This window comes from Sarcophilus harrisii, chromosome 6 (genome assembly GCF_902635505.1).
Source record: "Sarcophilus harrisii chromosome 6, mSarHar1.11, whole genome shotgun sequence".
Classification (NCBI taxonomy): Eukaryota; Metazoa; Chordata; class Mammalia; order Dasyuromorphia; family Dasyuridae; genus Sarcophilus; species Sarcophilus harrisii.
Window position 1 is genome coordinate 174,677,738 of NC_045431.1, and position 26,989 is coordinate 174,704,726.

The 26,989-nt window shown below is 39.3% G+C and overlaps 1 protein-coding gene across 5 annotated transcripts in view; it reads right to left on the reverse strand.

Moving 5' to 3' along the window:
- Window positions 1-12,291, reverse strand: part of NRG1 (neuregulin 1) — a 212,519-nt gene extending 200,228 nt beyond the window's left edge. For 2 of the 5 annotated variants that reach the window (XM_023505640.2, XM_031942693.1), the window contains exon 1: window positions 11,574-12,290. In XM_023505640.2, coding sequence (XP_023361408.1) covers window positions 11,574-11,661 — 88 coding nt within the window. In that variant the 5' untranslated portion in view covers window positions 11,662-12,290. Of the gene's footprint in view, window positions 1-11,573 lie in introns of all 5 variants that reach the window. The other 3 variants (XM_031942696.1, XM_031942695.1, XM_031942694.1) reach the window with 2 other exon arrangements.
- Window positions 12,292-26,989: the final 14,698 nt, after the last annotated feature.

Genomic DNA, 26,989 nt, shown 5'->3' on the forward strand with positions numbered 1-26,989 from the left:
AGGAAATTGAATGATGTTAATTGAATCAACCAAAGATCAAAGGCTGGAAGAGAATTGAAAAGGTATCTACTATGGGCCCTCCATTTTATAAACGAAGAAACTGAGGCTCAGAGAGAAGTGACCTACCCAAAGCCACAGAGGTAGGAAGTAGCAAGCAAAGGATTTAAACGTAGTCAAATTCAGACCATCTTCCCATCCTCAGCTAATTAACACCACAACCAGAACTGAAGCTACATTTTCCTGACTCAGAGCCCAACCCTCTATTCATTCAGTGATCCTGCCTCATTCTGTTTGTTTACAAAGCTCTCATATATACATTATGTAAAAATCTTTCATCCAGCACCAATAATGTCGTCCAAAAAAAAAAAAAAAAAAAATCAAACCTAGTCTGTCTTTCTCATCTCTCTGATCCCTGAAGGTCTTTGAGAGGTAGCTACCAGCCTGCTGGGACTGTGGAACTAAAAGGTGCATACAGGTTGGCAAAGCCCCTAGGATTTACTTTTATCAAATATGTGCAGAGACCTTCCTGTTCTTGAAGCAGCTGTCAGAAGAGTCGGGTCACAGTTCCCCACAGCTTACAATGACACTTTAAAAATGTCAAGGAGAGTAGCTAGTGGGTTCACTCTCAGGTGGCGACAAAGCCTGTAGGGGAATCAAAGGACATATAGGAAAACTCTAAGCAGATGGTGCTGCCTGTCACTGTATTAGAGCTGTCTGGTAGAACATGAACCCAAGAGGTCCAGTCCAGACTTCAGAATGCCCCAATTATTCCTTGTGGGGACTTTCCTTCAGAGGATGGAGAAAGCAGAGTATCCAGTGGAAATCACAGCTATAAATAAGCACGAATCTATTTTTTCCTTTTATTTTAGGACTTATCACTGACTTATTTCAAGCTTCTCATAAGAGACTTTCTTGCCTGTCATTTCTGCCTGAGTTTGCATAGGATGCCCAAGATGGAGCCACTGCTATTTACCATAAGAGGAAACAGCCTGGGAGGATGGAAGGAGACTTGGTTATGGCATCTGATGCTGATGCTTACATAGTTATGTGACTCAGAGCCAAGTTACTTAACCTGTGCCTCAGTTTCTTCATCTGTTAAACAGGGATGATCAGCTCAGAAATGTCTGTACCACAAGACTATTTGTGAGGAAAGTACTTTGCAACCCTCAAAATAATAGAAATGGCCTTAGGACAGTGATAATGATGGGAATATTCATTGGAGAGTCCCAGTAAAGTGCTTCAGAAACAGTTCTGCCCATAATGCAATGGGCAGAAGTAAGCCTAAGAACTTGAGACCTCACCTGTTAAATGCCTAGTACCATTAAGGTTTCAATATCTGATAATCCATTGGGTGAGGGAGTCAGACACCTTAGGATGATTGACTCAGGATGAGATGCTGGGTGACTGAAAGGATGCTGGGATGTTTGTAAGTTAGAAATGTGTTCCATTTCCAACATGGAGGATAATGAAATTTTAGAATTTGCTATTTTGAAAATGCTATTTGACTTTTTAGCTATGTGATTCTGCAATCTAGGTGGATTTAGAGTTTCATGTGTTCATCGAATGCAGGGCTCAGTATGACTTGGCACAAATCAAGTGCTCTCCTCCAACCCTTAGCATGTCAATTTCCTCAGTGCAAAATGAGGACCCCTGGGTTGGATGACCTACATGAGTCCTGGCAGCTTTCAACCTGTGTTATCCCAGGCTCTTTCAATATCAGACATGAACTTTCATCGGGGAGGAAGCGAGGTGCTCCTTGAGCGCCCTCTGCAGGACACAGAAAGGTGACAAAGGCAAGAGCCAACTGAAAGAGAGAAATAAACACATGGAGATACAGAGGGATGGCCTTGGAAGAAGCTTTAGACATTTTCAAGTCTGGAATTTGCAGAAAACAGTGGGGATGGAGAATATCTGCCCAAGGTCATCCAGTAGTTCCTAAGAATCTCTGGGTCCTTATCTTTTACCCAGGCTGATCAATGCAGCTCAAAAACCCAGACCAAGCTAACAGTAATCTCGATAAGAGAAGAAACAAAAACAATGGCTTTCCAAGGGCCACTTTGTTCATAGTGAAATGGGCTGATGACACTCTCAGATATACCAAATACAAATCACGGGATTACAGAGGGTCAGTCCACAAAGATCTACTAAATGCTCCCCAATCAGCAGGAGTTATGCTGAGCTCTGGAGATAAAAAGAAAGAGAAAAGTTAGTCACTGTTCTTAAAGATCTCACAGATTGAGGGGAAGGAAGTAGGAAAGCAAGCAATTATTAAGCTCCTGCTGTGTGCCTGGCACTTTAAAATCATTATCTCATTTGATTCTCATAACAACCCAGTGAGGTAAGGGCTATTATTTCCCTGTTTTGCAGATGAAGAAAGAGCTATTAAATTTGTGTGGTGTGATCTGAATTCAGATCTTCTTGACTCCAGATCCAGTGTACAATCCACCATGTTGCCTAGTTGGATTATAGAATTACAGTGGAAAGGGAACTTAGAAATAATATTGATTTTTGGTTTTATCCTCATAACATGGAACTGTATATGGATAGATTGTGTGTATGTGTATGTACACTTACATACGTAAATTTTCCTATACATACATATGTTTCCCTATCCGTGTTCTGCATACATATTCTAATGGGGCAGGAGAAAGAACATAAACCTTTTAAGAATTCCAATTGGGAAGCATTAATTTAAATAGGTTTTGAGGATACAAAATTAATTCCTGATGAAGCTAAGTTTTGCTTTGTTTTAAAATGCTCCCAGGCTCTTAGGCAGCATCATAGATAGAGATGGACTTGAAATCAGGAAGATATGAACTAAAAATCACAACCTCTATCATTCTCAGTTTCTTCATTTGCCAAATGGAGATAATTATAGCATTTACTTCACAAGATTTTTAGGAGAAAAAATATATATATAGTGATTTAACATTTTCAAAACACTACACATATATGTTATATGTAGTGCTTTGCAAATGTTATCATCATCAATATCTTCATCATCTCTATTATTATTACCATTACTCTCATTTCTTCCATCTGGTTAGAGCATAAAACTCTGCTGGTGATGGCTCTGAGCAGTCCCATTTTTCCATTCCAGTAAGCACCCAAGGGTTTTGCCTCCTACCACATCTTGGCTTCTCCAACCAGCCAGCCATAGCTTCACCCAATGGACTTCTCTCTTGCCAAAATAAGTTTACCCAAAATCCTTTTCTCACATGACAAAGAAAGCCATGTTCCAGGGTTAAGGAGAGCATAATGAAGATTCTTCAGTTTGTTTTCTTCTGTCATAACAGAATATGACCAACTTAGCCTATGATTATAATCACACCCAGGATGGTTCCATTTGGAATGCTAGACAGAATTGTAATTGGGATATATCGATTTTGTTCCTAAGTGATGAAATATAGAGGTTGCAAAGGTACTATCCTGAGATGTATTTCTTTCTCTCCCTCCAAAGTTCCTGCAACTTCTCTTCTATATCCCCCCCTCCCAAATACTCAGTTTTTTTTTTTTTAGAATGACAGCACTTCATGGCTTCCTAAGCATTCTCCCTTGATGGTCACATCCCAGCAGAGTTCCCACACATCCCTTCTTTAAACCTTTCCCCCAGTTATAGCTCTGATGTTAATAAAACACTGATTTCCCTTCCAGAAACCCAACCCCTCTTCATCCTGGTTTGGATCATATGGGAGATGCAAAGAGGGATGAGGGGGAAAGAGAAGGATAATTTACATTCCTGCACCTGCACCTTATTGCACAAAGCCAAGAAGGCAGGAGACTATCCCATTACATCAGACAAAAAGACAGCAACTATCCTCCCCTTTGGAAATCTCACTAATACCCACTTTTACTAACATACATTTTTTTTCAAATATACATCTTTTTTTAACTTACATCTCAGAGTCATCCCTCAAGAGGAGTACAATGAAGTCCATGTGATAAACTCAGTTTAAGCATCAACTCAAGTGTTACTAGGAGCTCGAGTTTCAAAACCTTCTCATAACTTATAAATCTCAAGAGGTTTCTGTCAAAGATAAAGCTATGCTGAGCCTTGCTTGACTTTCATTATTTGCACAAAGTTCAACACAGATTTTTCTAAGTATGTTACTGACTGTCACTGTGGAAGTAGACAGAGAATTGTTAATAAGGGAAAGTCTGACTACAATTTTTACAATGCAGGGATACACAGAGTAATTAGGTCTCAAGGAGAAGACTCTAATTGGAAGATGCAATTGGTACCTATTACACATATTATAATGGATTGTAGATCTCACCAATTCTGCCCTCCAATCACAACTCAGCCATCTAGGTATAAATATCCAGTACTACAAATCTTGCCCATATACTCCCATAGTGACGTACTATGGAATCCACATACTAGACACATTTACTATCTTCAGACATTGCAGTGGTACCTACCAATGTGACCAGCTTCATCTTCCCAGCCTAAAGTTCCTTCACTATATCTAGCCCATGTAAAACTGATACTTAAGAGTCATGGATAGATGTGCTTACTCATTGTATTTCTATGGGTAATAAATTTGGTATTTCAAAGTAATAACACTTCAAAATTGTGTCAAATCATTTTGCACATGCAAACAAAAATCAAACAAGTATCATGTTTTCTTAGCCAATTTTATGATGAAAAGCATTATGATTCATTTCTGAAAAGTTCATTTCTAACTATCAATATCACCCAGGATTTCCCTAGATTAGGAATTGTTATTTTGGGATCATGGACTGAAAACCGAAAAGGACCTTGGAAGACAACCACCTTATTTTACAAATGAGAGAACTGAGACAGAGAGGTTAAAGAATTTGATAATAAGAGAGTCACACAGCTAATATGGGTCTAAGACAATATTTGAATGCAGGTCTTACTAACTCCACTTCTAACACTATATCTATTACCCCATTATGAGTTCTGGCCCATTCTCTGCTGTTAACCCATTATTTGTCATTGAAATGTCCATTTAGAGAAATCCCTTGCCCTCTCTTATCCATTTGTAAGCTAAAGTGACAAAATCTTGAAAGCCATTTCTAGCTCCGAAATGATAATTCAATTTTGCTTTGGAAATAATAAATAAGAGAATTTCTATGGAAGCAGTTTGGTGTTTAATAACAATATATTTTTTTAAACCTAGCACAGCCAGAGTAAAAAATTCCCTCTATTGGAAAAAGGACCCAAATATGCAAAACTGTAGCAGCTCTTTTTGTTATGGCAAGGAAACAGAAATTGAGTGCATGTCCATGGATTGGGAAATGGCTAAATAAGTTATAGATTTATGAATGAAATGGAATATTATTGTTCTATAAGAAATGATGAGCAGACTGGTTTCAGAAAAGCCTGGAAAGACTTACAGCAATAGATGCTGAGTGAAGTGAGCAGAACCAGGAGAATACTATACACAATAAAAGAAAGATTATGTGATGATCAACTATGATAGACATAGCTCTTCTCAGCAATGTGGTGATCCAAGACAATTCTAATAGACTTGGGATGGAAAATTCCATCTGTTTCCAGAGAAAACTCTGGATATTGACTATGAATCAAAACCTAGTGTTTTCATCAGACAAATGTTTTCATCCTTTGTTTGTTTTTTGCTTTTTCTTTCTTGTATTTTTTTTCCTTTTGGTCTAACTTTTCTTGAATGATATGACAAATATGGAAATGTTTGGAGGATTGACATGCTTTTAATTTACATCGGATTGTTTGCTGTCCAGAGAGAGAAGGAGGGAGAGAGAAAAAAAAAAATCGAAACAAAACCTTACGGAAATGAATGTTGAAAACTATCTTTACGTGTATTTGGAAAACTAAAATACTATTTTTTTTTTTAAAATCACCTCTAGTTAAAGGTCATTTATTCTGACCAATTCATTTTACATATGAGGAAACCAAGGCCATGAGAGGGAAAGTGACTTATCCATGGTCCCATAAGGACTAAGGAAGAGCACTGAGATCCCAATTTGATTTATATATTCCAAAACCAAACTCCAAGTCTAGCTCCTGGGCTAACCACTTAGATAAATCACCTGAATCCTCAGGACCTCAGTTCTCATCTGTAAAATGGATGGGCTCTATTTGGATGACCTATGTTGCTATGTTGTTAAAAGTGTTCTGTAAACTTTTAAGCTGTGTGATGTATGCTCCTTACTCTCAAACACTTCCTGGCATTTTTCTCTGCAAAATGGCTCATATTTCATTCTATCAATAAGGTCATTACAGTAAGCTCTTATTTCTTTTTACTAAGCAAAGAGAAAAACAAAAGGGATGCAGATTTTTTGTATTTAGACTGAAGCAGAGCACCCGCCAATCTTGAACAATATTTCTTTCCCATTAGTCTCTATCATGCTGTCCTGCTTTGTCTGCCCCATTAGGTATTCCATTATGCCTGGTTCTTGCTATTTACTTTAAGGAGAAGACCAGAAGACCAGGTGATGTCATGGGGACAACATGCTGTCAGTTTCTATCTACTTGGAAGCCTAAATTTATCGTTTTTCTATTCCTTGTACTTACAAATGTTTGAATAGGTTATGGGCAAGTGTGGACACAATTGTTCCAGAGTTAGGCTTGATAAAAGTAACCCAGTCTAAGCTGTTTACAAAGCCAATCCAATATTACTGAGGGGAAACCACAACAACCAAGCATCCAAGCATCAAAGGAATTAAATCTCTAGTGGAGCTATCTAGCTTGATAGCATTGTGGGGAGTGGGGGGGTGGGGGGTTGGCCTTTTCAGTAATGAAGTGTAAAGTTGCCCAAATTACACAAGAGATCTGAAGAAGACCCCAGAATCCAAAAGATTCAGGATGTTTCAGAGTCCTAGGGACATACAGAAAAATATATGTCAAAGATGCCTATGTGGTAAAAGTTAAAGCAACAGTGATTGTTGGGCTTGGGATCTATTTAGAACCCCTATCAGAGAATCAGAAATGATCCCAAACAACTATACACCAATCATGGTTTAGAAGCTGGGACAGAAATGCATCAGAGTAAGAATTAGCCACAAGTGATTCCCTTATCAAACACAGAGGCCAATGGGAATTTCCCTCTTTTCAACAGATGTATGTATGACCATGCCTCTGTCTGACCCACTGTACGGTAGGGCTCCTTATTACTCTCCTAGAAGTTTTGAACCATTATTTTAGGATACAAGGACAGTAAATGCCTGAATGTCTTTCTGCTGATCCAGTTTCAGAGGCTGTAACAAGGCATGGAGGGATGAGGGATCTAGAGGCAGTGATTCAATGTTTATGGATACAATTATTGTTATCAGCAATTCAGCCATAAGAGATAGGTAAACATTCATAGTATTACAAAGTCGTAGATTTGGATGAACTCTCAGAGACGCCTTAAATTTTACAGCTGAAGCAATAGATTTGGAGATTAAATTATCTGTTCAGCATGAGGGAATGGACAGAGGACTGGTCTGGAGTTAAAAAGACCTGGACTTAGTTCGTGCCTGAGACACACCAGCTGGAAACCCTAGGCAAATCACTTACTCCACCCAAGACTCAGTTGCCTTGCCTGTAAAACTAGGGAATTAAAAAAAAAAAGCTATGATCTAAAATGTAAAAATATAATAATGGATTGCTTGCTATTTAGGGGAGAGAGTAGGGAGAATGGAGGGAGAAAAATTTGGAACACAAGGTTTTACAGGGGTGAATGTTGAAAACTAGCTATATATTTTGAAAAAAAAAAGCTATTATTAAAAAAACAAAAAACAAAAAACTTTGATCCCTAAATCATCTGAGTAACAAGTAAATTAGTCAAGATTTTATAACAGATCTTCTGACTCCAAAACTACTGTGTCCCAGTTTCCTATTCACTTTTGAACCTTAATTCATTAATTATTAAGCTCCTACGTTATACAGGATCATTTGTTGGAAATTTAAGCAGATCCTCAATTAAGGAGTTTCTAAGCCACTAAAGCAAGCTAGGATGAATGGGAATAAATATAATAATGCAAGGTCCAAATAATTCTCATTTTCTCAGTACCTTCCTCACAACAAACTAGTGAGAGAGTGAGATGAAAGCTGGCTAAATCAGACTAGGGTGTGGAAGTGAGGAGTTGCCCACCTAGAGATAATAAGTCTAGAAGAACTAATGAGATTGCTAAATAAGAGCTAATCCAGCCCTGGGCAGAATCCTAGGGAATAAAGAGCCCTAAGGAATATTCATATTTTATAGGATAGGGAGACCAAAAAACCAGCTAAAGAAACCAAAAAGTACTTGAAAGAAATAGGAACATCATTCCAATTGGTAAATTCATGCCTTTAGGAATGATGGATACTTACTGAGAGATTGCTGTAAAACAGAATATAAAAGAAATAATACTAGGCCAGGATCTAGAGGACTTGAGTGATCTTGGACAAGCTGCTTTACTTCCCTGGCCTCAATTTCCCTCTGTAAAATGGGAATAATCACAGCTCAGTCACAGGGTGACTGAAAGGAGCAGACAAGGTGCTCTCAAGCAATCAAGCTAAGAACAAGATAATGGGCATATACATAGAAATTTCAGTTTTCCTGAATAAGGATAATGACTAGTAAGATAAAATGGGTGCGGGGCAGCCGGGTGGCGCAGGGAGGAGAGCGCCAGCCCTGAAGTCAGGAGGTCCCGGGTTCGAATCTTACCTCGGACTCTTAGCACCCGGCTGTGTGACCCTGGGCAAGTCACTTAACCCCAATTGCCTGAGCAGCAAAAAAAAACAAAACAAACAAACAAAAAAAACTATTAAAAAAAGAAAAAGATAAAATGGGTACTTCCAGATCAGTCCTATCTAAAGCATTCTATCTGTGGATCCAATGGAACTCTAAAGAGGACCTCACATCTATCCCCACAAAGCAGCATTGCCACTAACTAAGGCAAGACCAGGGCTTACTACCAGGAGAGAGGATATACATAGGCAATGAAGACACCATGTTCACCCCTTCCTGCACTGTGTGATGTGATGAAATAAAACACAATGGTTTTGCTGTTAGAATTAACAATAGAATTTAAAAATTCTATCTCTTTGTAGAGCCATGACTTTGGACAAGTAAACTTAATTTTCTTTGGAGCTCAATTCCCTCTTCTATAAAAGGAGATATCTGTATTATTTGATATAGTACCTGGCACACAGTAGGTGGTTAATAGATGCTCCTTCATTTGTACATATGATCTGGAAAGTCCTTTCCCATTTAATTGCTATAAATTTATAAGAGTGCTGTCTCCTGATGATTATGGAGGACATGGAAACATGGGAGATGGAAGAAAGACTATCATTTTCCACATATATAACATTTAAAGAGGTCTTATCATTTAACCCTCAAGCCCTTGCCAAAGTAATTCCATATGACCACAAAATCCAGTGACATCATTGGCTGTTCCCAAAATCCTCAGTGGTGCCTCATTTTCTACAGATTAAATTTCAACCTCTTTTCTAGGCCTTCAATGTCCTCTAGTATCTGGCTCCACCCCACCTTTCCAGACTTCCTGCCCCCACCTGGAGGGCAGACAAGATTCATTCCACCACAAGCCTCACCTAACAAAATTTTAAATTTCTTTGATGTGTAGAAGCAGTTGAAGAGGGTAATAAATAGAATTCTGGAATGAAATTCAAATGAAGCCTCAGACAATTACTAGCAGTGAGCCTTAGTTTTCTCATCTGTAAAATAGAAATGAATAAAAAACTCCTACTTCTTAAGAGATAGTCAAGATCACTGGAAAATCTTTGTAAAGTGGTTTGCAGACCTTAAAAAGCTATGCAAATGTTACCTATTATTTGGTGCACAACAAATGATATTGTACAGTGGAGGCTAATGAATAGCATGACCTCACCTTCAAAGTCCACTAGTCAGGGGTGTCAGGAAAAACCTAGTTTCAGGACTGTTGGCTGGATACAAGCAGTGTAACACTAATTCACTTAATGTTTATGAGTCTAGGCAACCAAGATGATAGTTACAGAGGAACTGCTGTTCTTCATTGGTAGAGGGAATTTCCAAACTGAGAATTTCCCCCATTCAAGTGAAATTACAGGTCCAGCTTCCACACTCCCCACATTTTGTATTGTTCTGTCCCTCTGAATCTGTCTTCTACTTTTAAAATATGAGTGAAGGATCCCAGGAACCCTATTTGATCCAAGTCTTTATTTTCCTGAGAACCTAGTTCATTAAGTCTTTAATAAATACTACCAATTGGACCTGTTTGTCTCAGTATCTTATTTGTAAAATGAGCCAATGAAGAATGCAAATCGCCCCAGTATCTTTGCCAATAAATCCCTAAATGGGGTCAGAACGTCTCACAAATACTACAACCATTGGGATCTAAAGAGGGAAAACACCCATTCTAAAAGAGTTTTTTCAAGCATGTTTCATTCATTCATTCTTCCAAAGTTTGGGGGGATGTGTTCTAGGGAGGATACTCAACAATGTATTTTTAAACAGAGGCTGACTGACACAAGGGCAGCTACCCTCTCTGGAAGTGGAAGCCAACACAGGGACAGCAAGAGGGTAGCAAAATAAGGCCCTGAGGCCAATCGTTTCCATTTTCAATCACTCAACCAGCGGGAGGACATGCCCTAATCAAAAGAGGCAGCTGGGCACCCCAAAGAAGAAGATCAAGAGTTAGACTCCCTTGTGAGTTTAAGAGAGCGCATACGTGTGGATTTAGGAAAGAGACTCAACCAAGATTTGGGGGGATCTGGAAGCCTTTATCTGAGAAGTTTGATGGGGTGAGATGTGATCTGCTAGTCTGACTTGAATTTTAAGCTGCTGATCAAAATTGTAGGTTGGTTAGAACGAAGCGGGGCGAACGATGCATCTCCAAGAGACCCTCTGAGCCCTAGAGCCGACATCAAGTCACAGTTGTCCTTTCCCTTTCTCTCCAACCCTGACACACACATACATTCTGGGAATCAGTCCACTTACATTCGTCCCAAGCCTACTCTCGGACTCTGGGCAACTTCTTCCGGCTAGCTCCACTAGGTGGCAGCCGGCGCCCGTCCAATGGGTTTCACCATCTCCTCCACACTATTCCCTCAATATCTCCGGAGGCCTGATTTCAGGACTCGGGTTCCACTAGAAACTGTTCAAGAGAAAATGCTGCATTCAAGTAAGGGAACGCTGTAAAACTACAGACCAGAAGCGAGCGGCCCCGAGCCTTTGGTTCTAACTACCTGCCTACTTTCCCTGGGCCTCAGTTTCTAAAGACGGGAAATGGGTCGGTCCACGGCTGGGATCGGTCCTTTCCAGTTTTTATTGCTTGGATCTTGAGCTGGAGAGGCGGAAGGCAGCCAGGTAAGGGAGAGGTCGGGCCAGGGACCCCTAAGTTCGCCCTGGCCCTTTTCCCTGCCCCACGCCCACACCCGCCGCAAAAAGGAGGAGATGGAGACAGCTCCAGGTTTCAGGATGCGCTGCTGTCGCCGCTGCTTCTGCAACCTGCCCGCTGCCGGCTCGCTAGATTGGGCTGGGTTCTCTGGGGAATGCAGGGTGGGACCCAACGGGAATAAAGCGAAGACAGGAGAAAAGAAGAGAAGGGAAGAGAGGAAAGGAGAGAGGCGGAGAGGGGGCGTCTCTGGGGTCGGCACTCACCGCCCTCCGGGGGCGCAGTCTTCTGGCCCGAGCCTCGTTCCTTCTTTTTGCCTCTTCCCCTGGCCTTGCCATCCTTCTTCTCGGACATCTCGGCAGTGGGCGCTTGGAGATCCCTGGCTATACTGGCGTTTAACGGAGCCTGCTGTCGGGAGGCTCTTGGCGTCTCTTTCCCGCAGGCGCGCCGCAACTTTCTGGCCCCTCGGGCGCCCCGGTCGAAGTTGATGGCTGGGGGATGCGCAGCGAGTCCCGAAGATCTCTTCCTAGATGGGGTTGCCAAGGACTTCGGGGGGTCTCGGAGGGTCTCGGGGAAGACAATCAGATAGATAGAGATCAACAGCGTGCCCGGGGCGGAGGGTGCGTGTGGGTCACCTGGCCAGTGCGCCGCGCCGCGCCGATCCTCTCCAGCGCTCTCGGGTTCGGATTCGGGCTTGCCCTTCCAAGGCGCTCGGAGACCCCACTCGTAGACACTGAATGCGAAGCTCGCGAGGAGGAAGGTGGACTACGATAACGACTAGGAGGAGGAGGAGACGCCAAGAAGGGAGAGTGGACAGACAGAAGGACTAGCAGGAAAGCAGACCCGAGACACTTCTCTCACTCTCTGCCCAGGCCCATCGTCGTGACTGCGCTGCCACTGTTTTCGCCGCTGGCCGGAGAGCGAAGACCTAAGGAGTTGCTGAAAGTTTGAGGGGAACTCCTTGCCTGCCCTTTTCATTGCCCCGCCAACCACCCACCTCTCGCCAGCAGGTTGGACGACACGCCGCGCCTCCCCTCCTCATCCCTCCCCTTCCCCTGACTCTGCCCCTCCCCCTGCTGCGCCCCTCCCCCTCCACACCACACCCCCCCAGTCCTGGCCTGGAGCCGCGGAGGCGGCGCTGTTAGGCTCTCCGACCCCCAGGAGCGCCGGGACTCCGTGCTCGCTGTTAGGGACCGGGGCCCAGCTCCCATGGGAAGGAGGGAGGGCAGCAGTTGGGTCGGCCGGGCCGAGGAGACCCCTCTTAGGCGGCTGCCAGGGACAGCGCCCTCGCCGCGCGAGGAAGGGAGGCTGACTCCAGGGGCTGCGATTGGCCGCCGCAGCTGTAATCCGAAACTTTACAGCTGCTGGGGATCTCGGAGGCCACCTAGCCCAAGGATCCCCCTCATTTGTACAAATGGAGAGACTGAGGCCCAGAGAGGGGAAGGCATTTGTTCGCAGTGTGTGGCAGAACACAAATCCTGGGTTTCCGGCAAGGACGCCGTAGCTGCCCACCTCCCACTGCCTCACAGGGAGCTCGGGAGGTAGAAAGCGCAGCCCAGAGGTTCCTCGGGAATGGGAAGGCAGGAGTCCCGGGACTCAGCCTCTCCCGCGGTCTCTAGCCTCTCTTCTCACTCTTCCTTTTGATCCCAACGTCCTTTATCTCTTCCTCTGTCTCTACTGCTGTTTGATTGTATGTGTCCCTGTCTGTGACTCTGACTCTCTGTTTCTACCTCCCTGGGTAACGGCTCGCTCCCGGGCCCCGGGGCTGCTCAACGGGCGCCCCCCTGTGGGGCATATGTGGGTCAGGGAGTTCCTACGGAGCTCCAGGGAGAGGGGACTGTAAACTCTTTTAACACTGACGCTTGGTAGAACTCAGGTAGGGAGATTTTTCTGGAGTCCCGAATGGGAAAGTCCCTGTACTTCCTGTCCTGGGCTCCGCCCGGGCGGACACTCCCTCCCTCCTTTCTCACCTGAGGGCAATGGAGAAAGTGCCAGGCCTCGGGAATGCAGGGGAAAGGTGAGCACCTCTCCACTCGGAGCTCTGACGCGGCTAGTCTTAGGGCCGGGGGCGGGAGGTCTGGAACCGCTCCCTGCGAGGTTACTAAACCAACTTGCTTCCTAGAGCACTAGGGGCATCCCTTTGGAAAAGTCCTACACTGCGCTGTTCCCCCGCTGGCCTGCTAACCAGAGACACTCCTGGGAAATCTTGGAATCGTGTGACTGTCCAGGGAGCTGTCCTCTGGGACCACCCGATTGCCTGGCGACGGTCTCCTCCCTGAACGCTTGCATGAAAGACCAATTGTGAATGTTTTCGAGACTTTGAAGGAACGTGAACCCCTTGTCCAATAGCTTGGTGTTCATTTCTCCTTTCCAAATCAAGTGTTCTGTAGGTGAACCTGCAGAGGGATTGGAGCGAGAGCTGAGGATCCCTACACTATTCCCATCTCCTCCCTGAGCTTCCAAAACTCTGGGATCAGAGAATCTCCTAACTCTTAATGAAATTCACTTTGCAAGTGCTTTCCTTATTCTTGCCTCTTCCCTGGTGGGGACCTCTGATAGGCAGTGAGGTGGGAAAGGTGCAGAAACAAGGCCCAAAGAAAGGGGGCTAGGATAACCTGCCAGCCCATCGTCAGCCCGTACCTACCTGATTTAGGAGTTGAGGAAGACACCCGGACAAGCAGCATCTGTTTCTGGGATAGGATAATGTGGGAATGGAGGGAGCAATTATGTGAAATTACTAGAGAATAAAAATCCATACTTAATTGTGTAAGAAAACAAACTGGTATACATGACCCAGAATCTTTACCTCCCACAAAATTTGGGGAGAGGGAATAATCTGCCACATTAATACTTGGAAGGCTTCTAAGAAGGCAAGTAAAATCCACTTATATTAAAGGAAAATCCAAGAAAACCAATTCATATTTGAGTCTACTTCCTCCCTTTTACAAATTAGGTATTCCTCATTTCCTAGCCTCTGCTGTCAACACTAATTGAATCATCACCCAAGTCTGCAAAGATAGAGCAATCTTGTACTGAGTTTTTTTTTTTTTTTTTTTTTTTTGGAGGATCAGAAATATTTTGTAGGGTCTTCTGGCTACACAAAACAAAACAAAACAACAACAACAACAAAAATGAGGGTCAGAATTAAGTCCCATTGTATAAGACTAAATTGGTTTTTTTCCCCCAAGTTAAATTTGGATACTTAATAAAGATAAAGCCCCGGTGGGTAAGTTTCTCCTGGTTAAGCCCTCTCTGCAGCATTGCCTTTATTTGGCAGTATTAAATTAAAAAGGCTTGACAGCCAAATTTCCTCTGACATCCTTCCAGGAGACTCTGAATGTGAATTTCACTGGGTCATAAAGACAGCAAAGGCAGAGAAAGGAAAATGTCTATTTTATGAATCTGACTGGAGAATGAGCATTTGAATATTCCACAGAGACGGGAATGTTAAACCAAATTCTGGAAGTTGGCTGAAATACTTTAGCTCTCCCAGAAGGGGCCACTGCTTCGCAAGCAGGAAACAGCCTGCAAGAGGGAGGGGGCCCCTGCCAGCCCCACAGTGCCTTGTTCAGGGCTGAGACAATGGAACTAAGCTTTGGGGCTCATACTCTGCATATGTTACCCAGGGTCTAGTCCCTCCAAGTTGGGTGGGAGATGGCCTTCTGCCACATTCACAGTGGAAGGATTGTAAGAGGAAAGATCTAGGCAAATCCAAGAAGTACAATAAAAAAAAAAAAAAAATCAATTCATTTTTAAGTACTTAACTATACATGGTTTTGTTCCAGGTTCAGGATATTACCTAAAGAGCTATTTTAGCTTTCAGAATATAGTTATTAACCCTTAACAATACTAGTCTGGGGTTAGAGGGCACATCTCTGAATTATGTGGCAGCTTTTAACTGGAAAGTAATGGAGAGAAACTGCACTGGCTTGGTTAAAGGAAGCAACACTTCCAATGAATTGCTAAACACTTCAAAGTGGAGTGGAAGTAGCAAAGTGGAAGGTAGAAACTTTGCATCACTGGAGGCTTCTGAGTAAAGACTGGATGGACATTTGTCAGAAATGTTGTAGGGAAGATTCCCATCTAGGACTAAAACAGATCAGGTGACCTTGAGGCTGTTCCAGGGCAGAGACTCCTGGCTGTACTCTTTGCTGGGAATTTACTAATGAGGGAGTACTTTCAAAGAGACATGGCCAACTGAAACCCGTAGCAACACCTTAACACAATCAAAATCTGGACCTCTACTAAAAAATCTTTGTGAAGTCTACCAGAATTATGATTCTTATTCTGGAAAAACAGAGCTTGTCAAAAAAATTACAATCAACTAACACTTATGTCTTAAGCACCTATTGTGAGCCAGATATTCAGGGGTATTAGGGATACAAAGGAGCCTTCAGGGAACTGGGGAAACAATATGTTCTCATGTAATCATATACAAAATAAAAATACAAAATGGATTTTTAAAATGTTAAGTATTTTTGAAGGGGGGAATAGCACTAGCAATTGAGGAGAAACAGAAATAGCTTTATATAAAAGGGACAACTTCAATTTTGAAGGAAATTAGATTTCAAATGATAAAGATAATGAGGAAGGCATATTCCTGGAGAGAAGGTATGCAAAGGTATAGCAATGAGGTGGGAAATGGAGGGGTGCCATGTGAGGAAGAGCAAGAAGGTCAGTTTTGCTGGACTAAAGTACATAAAAGTAAAGAATGAATATTGAGGTTGAAAAGGGAAATTGAAGCAATGTTATAACATTTTGAATGACAAGAGAAGAAGGATCAATTCTAAAGATAGTAAGGAGCCACTGGAGTTTATTGAGCAAGGGTAGGACTTAGTCAATTTGTTTTTTAAGGAAATCACTTTGTGTAGAGATTGGATTGTGAAAAGGAGAAACCCAAGGCAGGGCCACCAATTAGGAGGCTGTTGCAAAAATTTAGGTGAGATAAGATCCTGAACTTTAATTTTGACCACTGAAAGAAGAGATAAGGGACTAGATGGGGGAGATATAATGGGAGTAGGATGGGCAGTGCAGCTGATTGACTATGACTGTGAGAATGAGAAAAGGATCACGCCACAGCGAAGAATCTGGATGTCACTTTCAATTGAAATAAGAAACTTTGGGGTAGAAAGACAATTAGTTCAGTTTCTGACACATAGGTTGAAAAAGCTTACATAGCATCTACTATGAAGCATCTAATATATAGTTGGAGAGGCAGGATTAGCACTCTGGAGATATCCTAAGGGTGGATGTTTAGGTCTAAGCATCATACTCTCAGATAACTGAACAATTAATGGTCAAACTAGATCTTGAATGCAGATGTCTGGACTCCAAGTCCAATAAATAAATCATCCTCTAGAGGAACGTAGCAGAGTAGGGAAAAAAAGAATAGTAAAGAACTAAACCCAAAGAAAGAAGATCCATGTGATATGGAGAAATAGTGATGAAAAGTGATCTACTGCTATTCCCTTATTTTACAAATGAAGAAACTAAGACTTGACCAAGAGAATGACTAGCTTAAATCCCTATATTGACTCCAATCCAAGCATGCTTCCCACTGTATCCTATGGCTGCAGAAGGAGAGGGAGAATGGGAAGGCAAGCACAATCTTTGTGTACCAAGATAAAACTGGGTATAGGTCCCGAAGATCTTTTAAGAAGCTTTCAAGGATACTGCTGTTTTGAATGAACCCAAGTTTCTTCAAGACACAAAAATCCAGATTGTTAGAACCATTATTCTCCTGGGGAATGTTCTGTGGATGTAAATCATGGAGTACTATAATCTTAAAAGAATTCAAGGAATGGGTGATCCAAAGGCAAGAGAGGAAAGGAGTCATAAGGTAAGTATTAAGGGCTGACTCATGCACAGCAATGACACCTATGGTTGGGAAAAGAGGGTATCATTAGGTTAGGAGAGGGAAGGTGAACAGATAGATGGACAGATTCTGTGCTGCCCTGAAATCTTAATCATACAACTCATCCTGCCACATTTATGCTTTTACCTTGGTTTTTAGTATTTCCTTTTCAGTTATATTCAACAAATATTTATTAAGCACTGACTGTGCATGTATAAGGTAAGATGGATACAAAGACAAATTGCCTTCAAGCAGCCTTCCTTCTATTGGGGTTGAGGGAGGAAAATAGCACCTTTACACTGATAAGTTTATATAAATTAAATTAAATGATAATTTAATTGGAAAGGGAAAGAATATTCATAATTATGGCGGTGGTTCTTAAAAGATATGCCCACATAGTTGCTATGAATTTCTGTGGATTTCAATGAATAACATGGTGATTAAATACACTTACAATTAAATGCATATGTTCAAGTCTTGCATAATATGTTGGTATTTCTCAAGCAAAGAATAATGGGAGGGGGGAAGCTAGGTAGTTGGTATAATGAACAAAGTACCAGACCCAGAGTCTAGAAGACCTAAGTACAAATCTGACTTCAGACACTGTGGGACCCTAGGGAAGCCATGTAACCTCTGTCTAAATTTCCTTATTTGTAAAATGGAAATAATAATAACACTTATTTCAATAGAGTATAAATGAAGTTAAAATTGTTAGGAAATTACCACAGTTCCTGGCATACAGTAAGTGCTATATAAATGTTTACTATCATTATTTTTATTGTTAACATTGTGCTGTGAGAAAAAGAAAATGAGAGAATCCCCAGGCTAGAGTGCTCAGCAGTGGCTTCATGTAGAAGCTGGACCAAGTTCAGTCTTTAAGGAAGCTCAGAACTCTAGGATTGAAGTGAGAACAGAATGCATTCTAGTCACAAGAAACAGCCTTTGCAAAAACCTAGGGGTTTTGTTTAACTATTAATGATGAATCAGTCCATTAATATTTAACCATTAATGATGAGCTTGCAAAGTTTACAAGAATGAAAGCGTTGGAGACACTTGTTTTCTTTATCAATGGATGGATCAAGAATATTATATGAATTTATTCTTGAAATTATATATTTCAATATTCATGGAATAAAATTTTTTTTAATCTAAAAAAATGCAATGATCAAAATCAGCCATACACTGTGAAAGAAATTCCTCTTAGAATGACAACTTCCAAAGAATAATTTGTTTTGTCTAATTTACAAAATGTTTCACAGACTTGAACATTGAGTTGTCCCAAAGACAGTTCTTATTTTGAATGCTTTCCTTTCTTTCTTGTTTTTTTTAACCTCTAAAAGGTAGAATGGAGAAAACCCCATTCTTAAAGCTAGAAAAACATGGGTGCAAGTCATGCTTCTACTAAGCTCTGTGTGTTCCAGACAACTCTACCACTATAAGATGCCAACATGCATTGGCAGAAGGTTTTTCCTTACTTGAGAGGTTCTTATAGTAAAAAGCATCATAAACCTAGATCCTCTCCCCTATGCTCACTTAGTGCATGAAGGCCAGGGCATACCCACTATAAGAAACATAATCAAAGATCAAAGTATATACAGCCTTTGAGCAGGAGTGATAATTTCATGTGTATGTTACAAATTATTTTATGAAATGCTACTACTACTGTCCTCTAATTTGGATTCAGAAACATTATACCCCTGAATTCAGATGACTGATAAAGAACACTTCTGATCAGGCTCAATGGCTCAGCTAGAGCATGATCAAAAGGGTGCACACATAGAAATTACCTGTTTTTAAAAAGTGAAAAAATGTTTTGCATGACTTCATATGTATAATAAGTATCATATTTCCTGCCTTTTCAATGGGTAAGGAAAAGGGAGGAGAAAAGGAAAGAATTCAGAACAACAAATAAAAACTTTTTTAAAAGAATAAAATTACTTTTTTTAAAAAGTGGGCCCACCTAACATCCTATATCAAGATGAGGTCGAAATGAGTTCATGACTTAAACACGAAGAGTGATACTATAAGCAAATTAAAACAAAGATCTGTGGAGAAGGAAGGAATTTATGGCCAAAGAATAACTAGAGTACAATATGAAATGCAAAATGAATAACTGATTATATTAAATTAAATAGTTATAGTACAGTATAGTACAAATAAAATCAATGCAGACAAGACTAGAAGAGAAGCAGAAAACTGGGGGAGAGGGATCTTTACATCCAAAAATTCTGATGTCTTATTTCTAAAATATACAGAGAATTTACTCAAATTTATAGGAATACAAGCCATTCTCCAACTGATAAATAGTTAAAAAATGTGATCAGACAATTTTCAGATGAAGAAATTAAAACCATTTCTAATCATGAAAAAAAAAAAACTCTAAATCACTATTGATCAGAGAAATGCAAATTAAGTCAACTCTGAGGTACCACTTTTCAGACTGGCTAAAATGATAGGAAAAAATAATGATGAGAGTTGGAGAGGATGTGAGAGAACTGGGACACTAATAAATTGTTGATAGAGTTGTGAAGTGATCCAATCATTCTGGAGAGCAATTTGGAACTATGTCCGAAAAACTATCAAGCTGTGCTTTGATCCAGTGGTGTCTCTACTGTACCTATATTCCAAAGAGATCATAAAAAAAGGGAAAGGATCTGCATGTGCAAAAATGTTTGTGGTAGCCCTTTTTGTAGTAGCAAGGAACTGAGTGAATGCCCATCAGTTGGAGAATGGCTGAATAAATTATGGTATATGAATGTTATGGAATATTATTGTTCTATAAAAAATGGTAAGCAGGATGATTTCAGAAAGACTTGGAGAGACTTAAATAAACTGATGCTAAGTGAAGTGAGTAGAACCAAGAGAACGTTGGACATCGCAACAAAATTATGTATTAATCAATTCTGATGGATGTGGCTCTTTTCAACAATAATGTAATTCAGGCCAGTTCCAATAAACTTGTGATGGAGAGAGTCATCTGCAGGAAGAAAAAGTACTGTGGGGACTGGATGTATTTTTTCACCTTTTTGTTATTGTTTGCTTGCATTTTGTTTTCTTTCTCAATTTTTTTCCTTTTTGATCTGATTTTTCTTATGCAGCATAATAATTGTGGAAATATGTGTAGAAGAATTGTATATGTTTAACATATATTGGATTGGTTGCTCTCTAGGGGAGGGAAGGGGGAAGGGAGGGAGAAAAATTTGGAACACAAGGTTTTGCAAGGGTGAATGTTGAAAATTATCTTTGCTCATATTTTGATGTTGAAAAGAGACATGTCCATCAGAATTTATCACCATATAATCTTGCTGTTGTGGTATACAATGATCTCCTGGTTCTACTCACTTCACTTAGCATCAGTTCATATAAGTCTCTTCAGGCCTTTCTGAAATCATCCTGCTGATCATTTCTTATAGAACAACAATGTTCATAACATTCATATACAATAATTTATTTGTCTATTTTTCAACTGATGGGTATCCACTCCATTTCCAGCTCTTTAAGTGATGGCAAAGAATTAGAAATTGTTACTGGGGAATGGCTGAACAAGTTGTGTATATGATTGTGATGGAATACTATTATTCTATAAGAAATAATGAACAGTATATTCTCAGAAAAATGTGGAAATATTTATATGAACTGGTGCAAAGTGAAACAAGGAGGACCTGGAGAACATTGTACTCAGTAACAGCAATATTGTATTATGGTGTATTATGAATAACTTGGCTATTCTCAGCAGTACAACGATTCAAGACACTTCCGTAGGACTTAATGGTGAAAGGTCCTATCCATCTCCAGAGAAAGAACTGGTAGAGCCCAAATTATTTTCTTTATTTTTCTTGTGGCTTTTGTGTGTGTGTGTGTGTGTGTGTGTGTGTACGCACGTGTGTGTACGCACGTGTGTGTGTGTGCATGTGTATGTGCGTGTGTATGTTTTGGGGGGCTATATTTCCTTTCACAACATGACTTACATGGAAATGAGTTTTGCATGACTACATATGTATAACCTATGTTAAATTGCTTAGAAGTCAAGATTTGAAGAAAGAATTTTAAAATTGTTTTTACATGTGACTGAGGAAAAAATAAAATATTATATATTTTTAAAGTGGGCCCACAAAATCTGTTTCTTGTTCTTTCAATGACTAGGGACTATCACAGTGATTGGGCATTGATTTCAAGGGCTCACCCACATCTCACAGATACTTCCCCCTGGAAAAGCTAAGCTGTATTGTTACCAGGGCCATGTCCAAAATGAAGTCCTGAGAGGGGTTAGCACAGTGTTGGATATAAGATCAAAGGACCTATCTTTGCTTTTACTCCTTTCTCTTTGGCATCAGTCTTTTCTCCTTTTAGGGCCTTGAATCCTCTCATTTCTATCAGAAACTCCCCAAGAAAATTGAAAATAGAAAGAAAGATCCCATGGGTGTCAAAATATTCATAGAAAATACTTTGTGGGAAGACAATATGGATGCTCAGTGTTTGGGATATGATTAAACATACTGCTAGATGAAATGGACAGCTATTGGGTCAAAAGAAGCTGCATATATTAAAGGAAAATGAGTTAATCTCTGAGTCAGGAAGGCCTGGGTTCAAGTTTGGCTTCTGACACATACTGGCTGCAAGGCCAAGGCAAGTTAAATGCCCTCTTAGTCCTCTAGTCAGCCTTCTAAGACTTTACTTTGCATAACAGCTGAAAGTTTGTCACTGGAAAGATTAGAACTACTTTTTCTACATTGATGAAATCTCAGGCCATGGGTGAAATTATTACATCATTACAAATGACTAATATGAGGATTTCGGAGAAAATAAACAGTCTAATATTAACTCATGCAGAGAGAAATAAACACAATATGGTGAATAGTATACACAATGACTACAATAATTTAAATAGAACGAACTGAAAAGAAAACCAGACTAAGAATAATGACCAGTCTTATTTCTAGAAAATAGATAATTCAGGGTGCAGTGCCAAGATAACAGAGTAAATATAGATACTCACCTGAGCTCTTCCCCAAACCCATTTAAATACCTTTAAATAAATTATAGAGTTTAAAATTTCCACAAAAACAGTTTTCCAGCCCACAACAATTTAAGAGATTGGCAGGAAAGGTCTTTTGTGAGAGAGGAGCATGGTCCAGCGCAGGATGAGTCAGCACAGATTGGAATCCAGCAAACCAGAAGGAGACGTTAGGGCAACTGAGTCAGTGGCATCTGTGGCAGTTTCCAGATTTCTCAGTCAACATAAGGTAAGAGGATAAGACAAGAAATCAGGAGATCTATAGGGATCCCCTTGCTGGTCTCAGAGGCTGGAGTCTATTGTATTGCCGATATTTGAATTTCAGTTGCAGTCTTAGATCTTAGTGGAAGGAGGTACACTAGCATAGCAGAATTTGTAACTGCAAGGAAGCAGGGATCCTGGTCACAGTTCCAGGTCTGAAAAGAGTGCTTGTGATTACTTACAAACCAGGGTATAGTGCAAGAGAGAAGTAAATACACCTCTCCCTAGATTATACTATGTTAGAAGAGCCAAAAGCTTAAGGTCCCCACAATACTTCTGAAAAGTTACACAAAAAATGAAGTTTTGGATAGTGTCTCCTCCATTTGGGAAGAAGAAGAGTTAAAAGTCAAGAAATGGGCTGAAAAAATGAACAAACAAGAGAAAAATAATTCTGACTATAGAAAATTACTATGGTAACAAGGAAGATCAAAACATACATGCAGCAGAAGGCAGCAAAATCAAACTTCCTACACCCAAAGACTCAAAAAAAAATATGTATGTGTCTCAGGCCATGGAAGAACTCAAAAAGAATTTTTAAAATAGAGTAATGGGATAGAAGAAAAATTGGAAAGAGAAATGAGAGTGATGTAAGACAGCTTGGTAAAAGAAGCACACAAAAATACTGAAGAAAATAATACTTTAAAAAACAGAATAGACCAAATGATAAAAAAAAAAGATACAAAAATCTAATGAAGAAAAGAATGCATGGAAAAGCAGAATTAATCAAATGGGTAAAGATAAATATTCACTGACAAGAAGAACTTCTTAAAAAGTTGAATTGGCCAAATGGAAAAGGAGGTAAAAAAGCTCCCTGAAGAAAATAATTCCTAAAAAGGTAAAATTGAGCAAGTAGAGGCTAATGATTTTATGAGATATCAAGAAACAAATTAAACAAAACAAAAAGAATGAGAAATCAAAGAAATTGTGAAGTATCTCACAGGGGGGAAAAAACTGAATAGGAAAATAGATCCGAGAGGTAATTTAAGAATTATTGGATTACCTGAAGATCATGATTAAAAAATGAGCCCCAAAATGTTTGTATTAGCCCTTTTTGAAGAATGGCTGAATAAGTTATGGTAGGAATATTTTATGGAACATTATTGTTCTATAAGAAATAACAGCAGAATGATTTCTAAAAGGTCTAGAGAGACTTACATGAACTGATGGTAAGTGAAGTTAGTAGAACCAACAGAACATTGACATAACAACAAGATTAGATGATGATCAATTCTGATGGACATGGCTCTTTTCAACAGTGAGGTGATTCGGGCCAGTTCCAATGATCTAATGATGGAGAGAGCTATCTGCACCCAGAGAGAGGACTGTGGGAACTGAGTATGTATCACAACATAATATTTTCACTTTTTTGTTGCTGTTTTCTTACATTTTGTTTTCTTTTTTTTTCTTTTTTCCCTTTTTGATTTGATTTTTCTTGTGCAGCATGATAGTTGTGGAAATATGTATAGAAGAACTGCACATTTAACATATATTGGATCACTTGCTGTCTAGGGGAGGAGATGGGAAGAAAAGATGGAGAAAAAAATTGAAATGCAAGATTTTGCAAGTTTGAATGTCAAAAACTGTCTACGCCTTTGTTTTGAAAATAAAAAGCTTTATTTAAAAAGAGCCTAGCCATCATCTTTCAAGAAATTTTCAAAGAAAACTGCCCCAATATTCTAAAACCAGAAGGTGGAATAGAAATTGAAAGAATCCACCAATTACCTTCTAAAAGATGCCAAAATGAAAACTTTCAGTAATATTATAGACCAATTCCAGACCTGCTATTGCAAGGAGTAGTGAAAAAAAAAAAAAAAAACAATTAAAATATCAATATAAAATATTAGGATAACACAAGATTTAGCTATTTTTACATTAAAAGAATTGGATAGCTTGGGATATGGTATTCATAAGGGCAAAAAATTACAATTAAGGATCACCTACCTAGCAATATTAAATATAATCCTTTTGCATAAAATGAATATTCAGTGAAATAGAGGTCTTTCTAACATTACTGATAAAAAGCCTGGAACAGAATAGAAAATTTAACTTTCAAAGGGAAGATGCAAAAAAAAAAAAAAATAGCATAAAAAAGTAAATAGGAAAGAGGACTCACAAGAGGGGTTCAATGAGGTTAAACTATTTATATTCCTCCATGGAAAATAATGTTTAAAACACCTAAATTTTTTTCTTATTATTAGGGCAGTTATAAAGAGTATACATAGATAGAAAGCAAAGATGTGAGTTGAATGTGATGGTTTGATTTTCTAGAAAAAAAATTAAAGGTTGATAAAGAAGAATACTCTGGAATAAGAAGAAAGGGAGATGTAGAATGGAGTAAATTATCTGAAATAAAAGAACTCTGATTATTTTGGAAAGGCTGGGGAAAATTTACATAAATTGATGCCAAGGGAAACAAGCAGAACCAAGAAAACATCGCACACAGAAAGTAATAATCAACTATGACAGACTTGGTTCTTTTCAGAGGTTAAATGATCCAAGGCAATCTTAATAAATTTTGAATGAAAAATGCCATGCACATCCAGGGAGAGAACTATGGAGACTGAATATAAATCATCACATGCTTTGTTCATTTTTTTCTTTTTCTTGTTTTTTTTTTCCTCTCTTGGTTTTTCACTTTTTTTTTTATTTGTTTCTCCCAAAATAGTTCATAAGGAAATTGCTAAAATTGTTTTTACATGTGATTTGGAAAAATAAAATATTAAATAAGATAAAAAAGAGATTAAGAAAGAAAAAGGGCCTTTATGTACAAAAATATATATAGCAACACTTTTAATGGTAGCAAAGAATTGGAAATGGAGGAGATGTTTATCAATTGGGGAATGATTGAACAAGTTTTTTGTATATGATTGAGATGGAATAATATTTTGTTTTAAGAAATAGTGAGCAGGATGCTCTCAGAAAAAAATATGAAAAGACTTATATGCACTGATACCAAGTGAAATGAGCAGAACCCGAAGAACATTGTACACAATAACAGCAATATTGTATTATGATTTTCCTACAAATAACTTGGCTATTTTCAGCAATACAATAATCCAAGACAATTCCGTAAGATTTATAATGGAAGGTGCTATGCATCTCCAGGGAAAGAACTATAGAGCATGAATGCAAATGAAAGATACTTTTTCTTCCTTTATTTTTCTTATGTGGTTTTTTGTCTGTGTTTTCTTTCACAGAATGGCTTACATAGAAATGTGTTTTGCATCACTACATATGTATAACATATCAAATTGCTTGTCTTTTCCATGATGGGGGATGGGGAAGAAGGAAGAGAATTTGGAACTCAAAATTAGAAAAAAAAATTAAAATGTTTTTTGCATGGAATTGGGGGAAAATGAAATATTAAATAAGATTTTTAAAATAAGAATAGATAACCTATGGTACATTCTCCACTTCAAAAAATATATTTTAAATATAATATTACCAACTTGAGATTTCTTTATAGGGTCAACTGGACTTTATATAATGGTGACATAATTCTTGGAGTAGGTGGTCATAGGTTCAAATGCTGATTTGGATACACACTATTTATATGACCTTAAAGAAGCCATCTGTACTTCAGTTCCCTTATAAGTAAAATAGTATAAAGATAGGAGTGAAAGCTTGAATAGATGACTGACTACTAAGACCCCTTCCAGCTCTAGGTATGTTATCTTGTTGTATAAAGTATGTATCAAGATTAAATTGGCTAATAAGAAACAACCCATGGACCATGCTCAGAGTTGCCATTCCTATTTCTGGCTGATAATGTGACAGATTGGGGGCCTGCTTCCTTTTATGTGAAAGGTTTTTGTATTCTGGTAGAGTTTGTCAGATTGCAAGTAATCTCTTGGTCATACTGAACATAATACCAAGACTTTAAATAATGGGGAAAAAAGTATTAGTTCCAGTCCAGCATCATAATAACCGCCCATTGAACTTAGTATTGAGCGGGGGTGGGGATTCAACTAGAAAAACTTGCACTTGGGTCAGGTCCTGACTGTCCTATTTTGTATTTATTCATTTGTGATCTCAGGAGAACAAACATTCTAAAATGTGTATGTCTAGAAGGGAAAGATATGAGAAGTCCATATAGTGAGTATACTTAGTAAAAAGTAAAGTCCTAAATGGGCTTTAGCCTGTAGCTTGTTTTTTTGTTGTTTAGTTTTCTTTCAATAAGCCTAGCTTATTGTGAATCTCTTACATTTAATATTTCCTTACAGATTCATATTTTACAACTTCACATCAATTGCTTTTCTTGCAAGTAAGGTCCTTGCTCGATTAGCCATTTCATTGATCCTTCCAGCACATTAATATAACTCCAGACCAGTAGATTCCATACAGGGAAGGAATCCTCCTTTCTCAATGCACTTTCACTTATATTGGTCCCATCTCATGAATTATTGTGGCACAGTCAGACTATTTCTTACTTCCCATTGTCATTTTAGAGTCTTCTTCTACCACCATCATTTACTAATTTCTCTCCTTTGAGGTTCATTCTATCAAAGTTTATCTCTAATCAAGATCCTGTTAGTGGTTATCTACTGACCTCC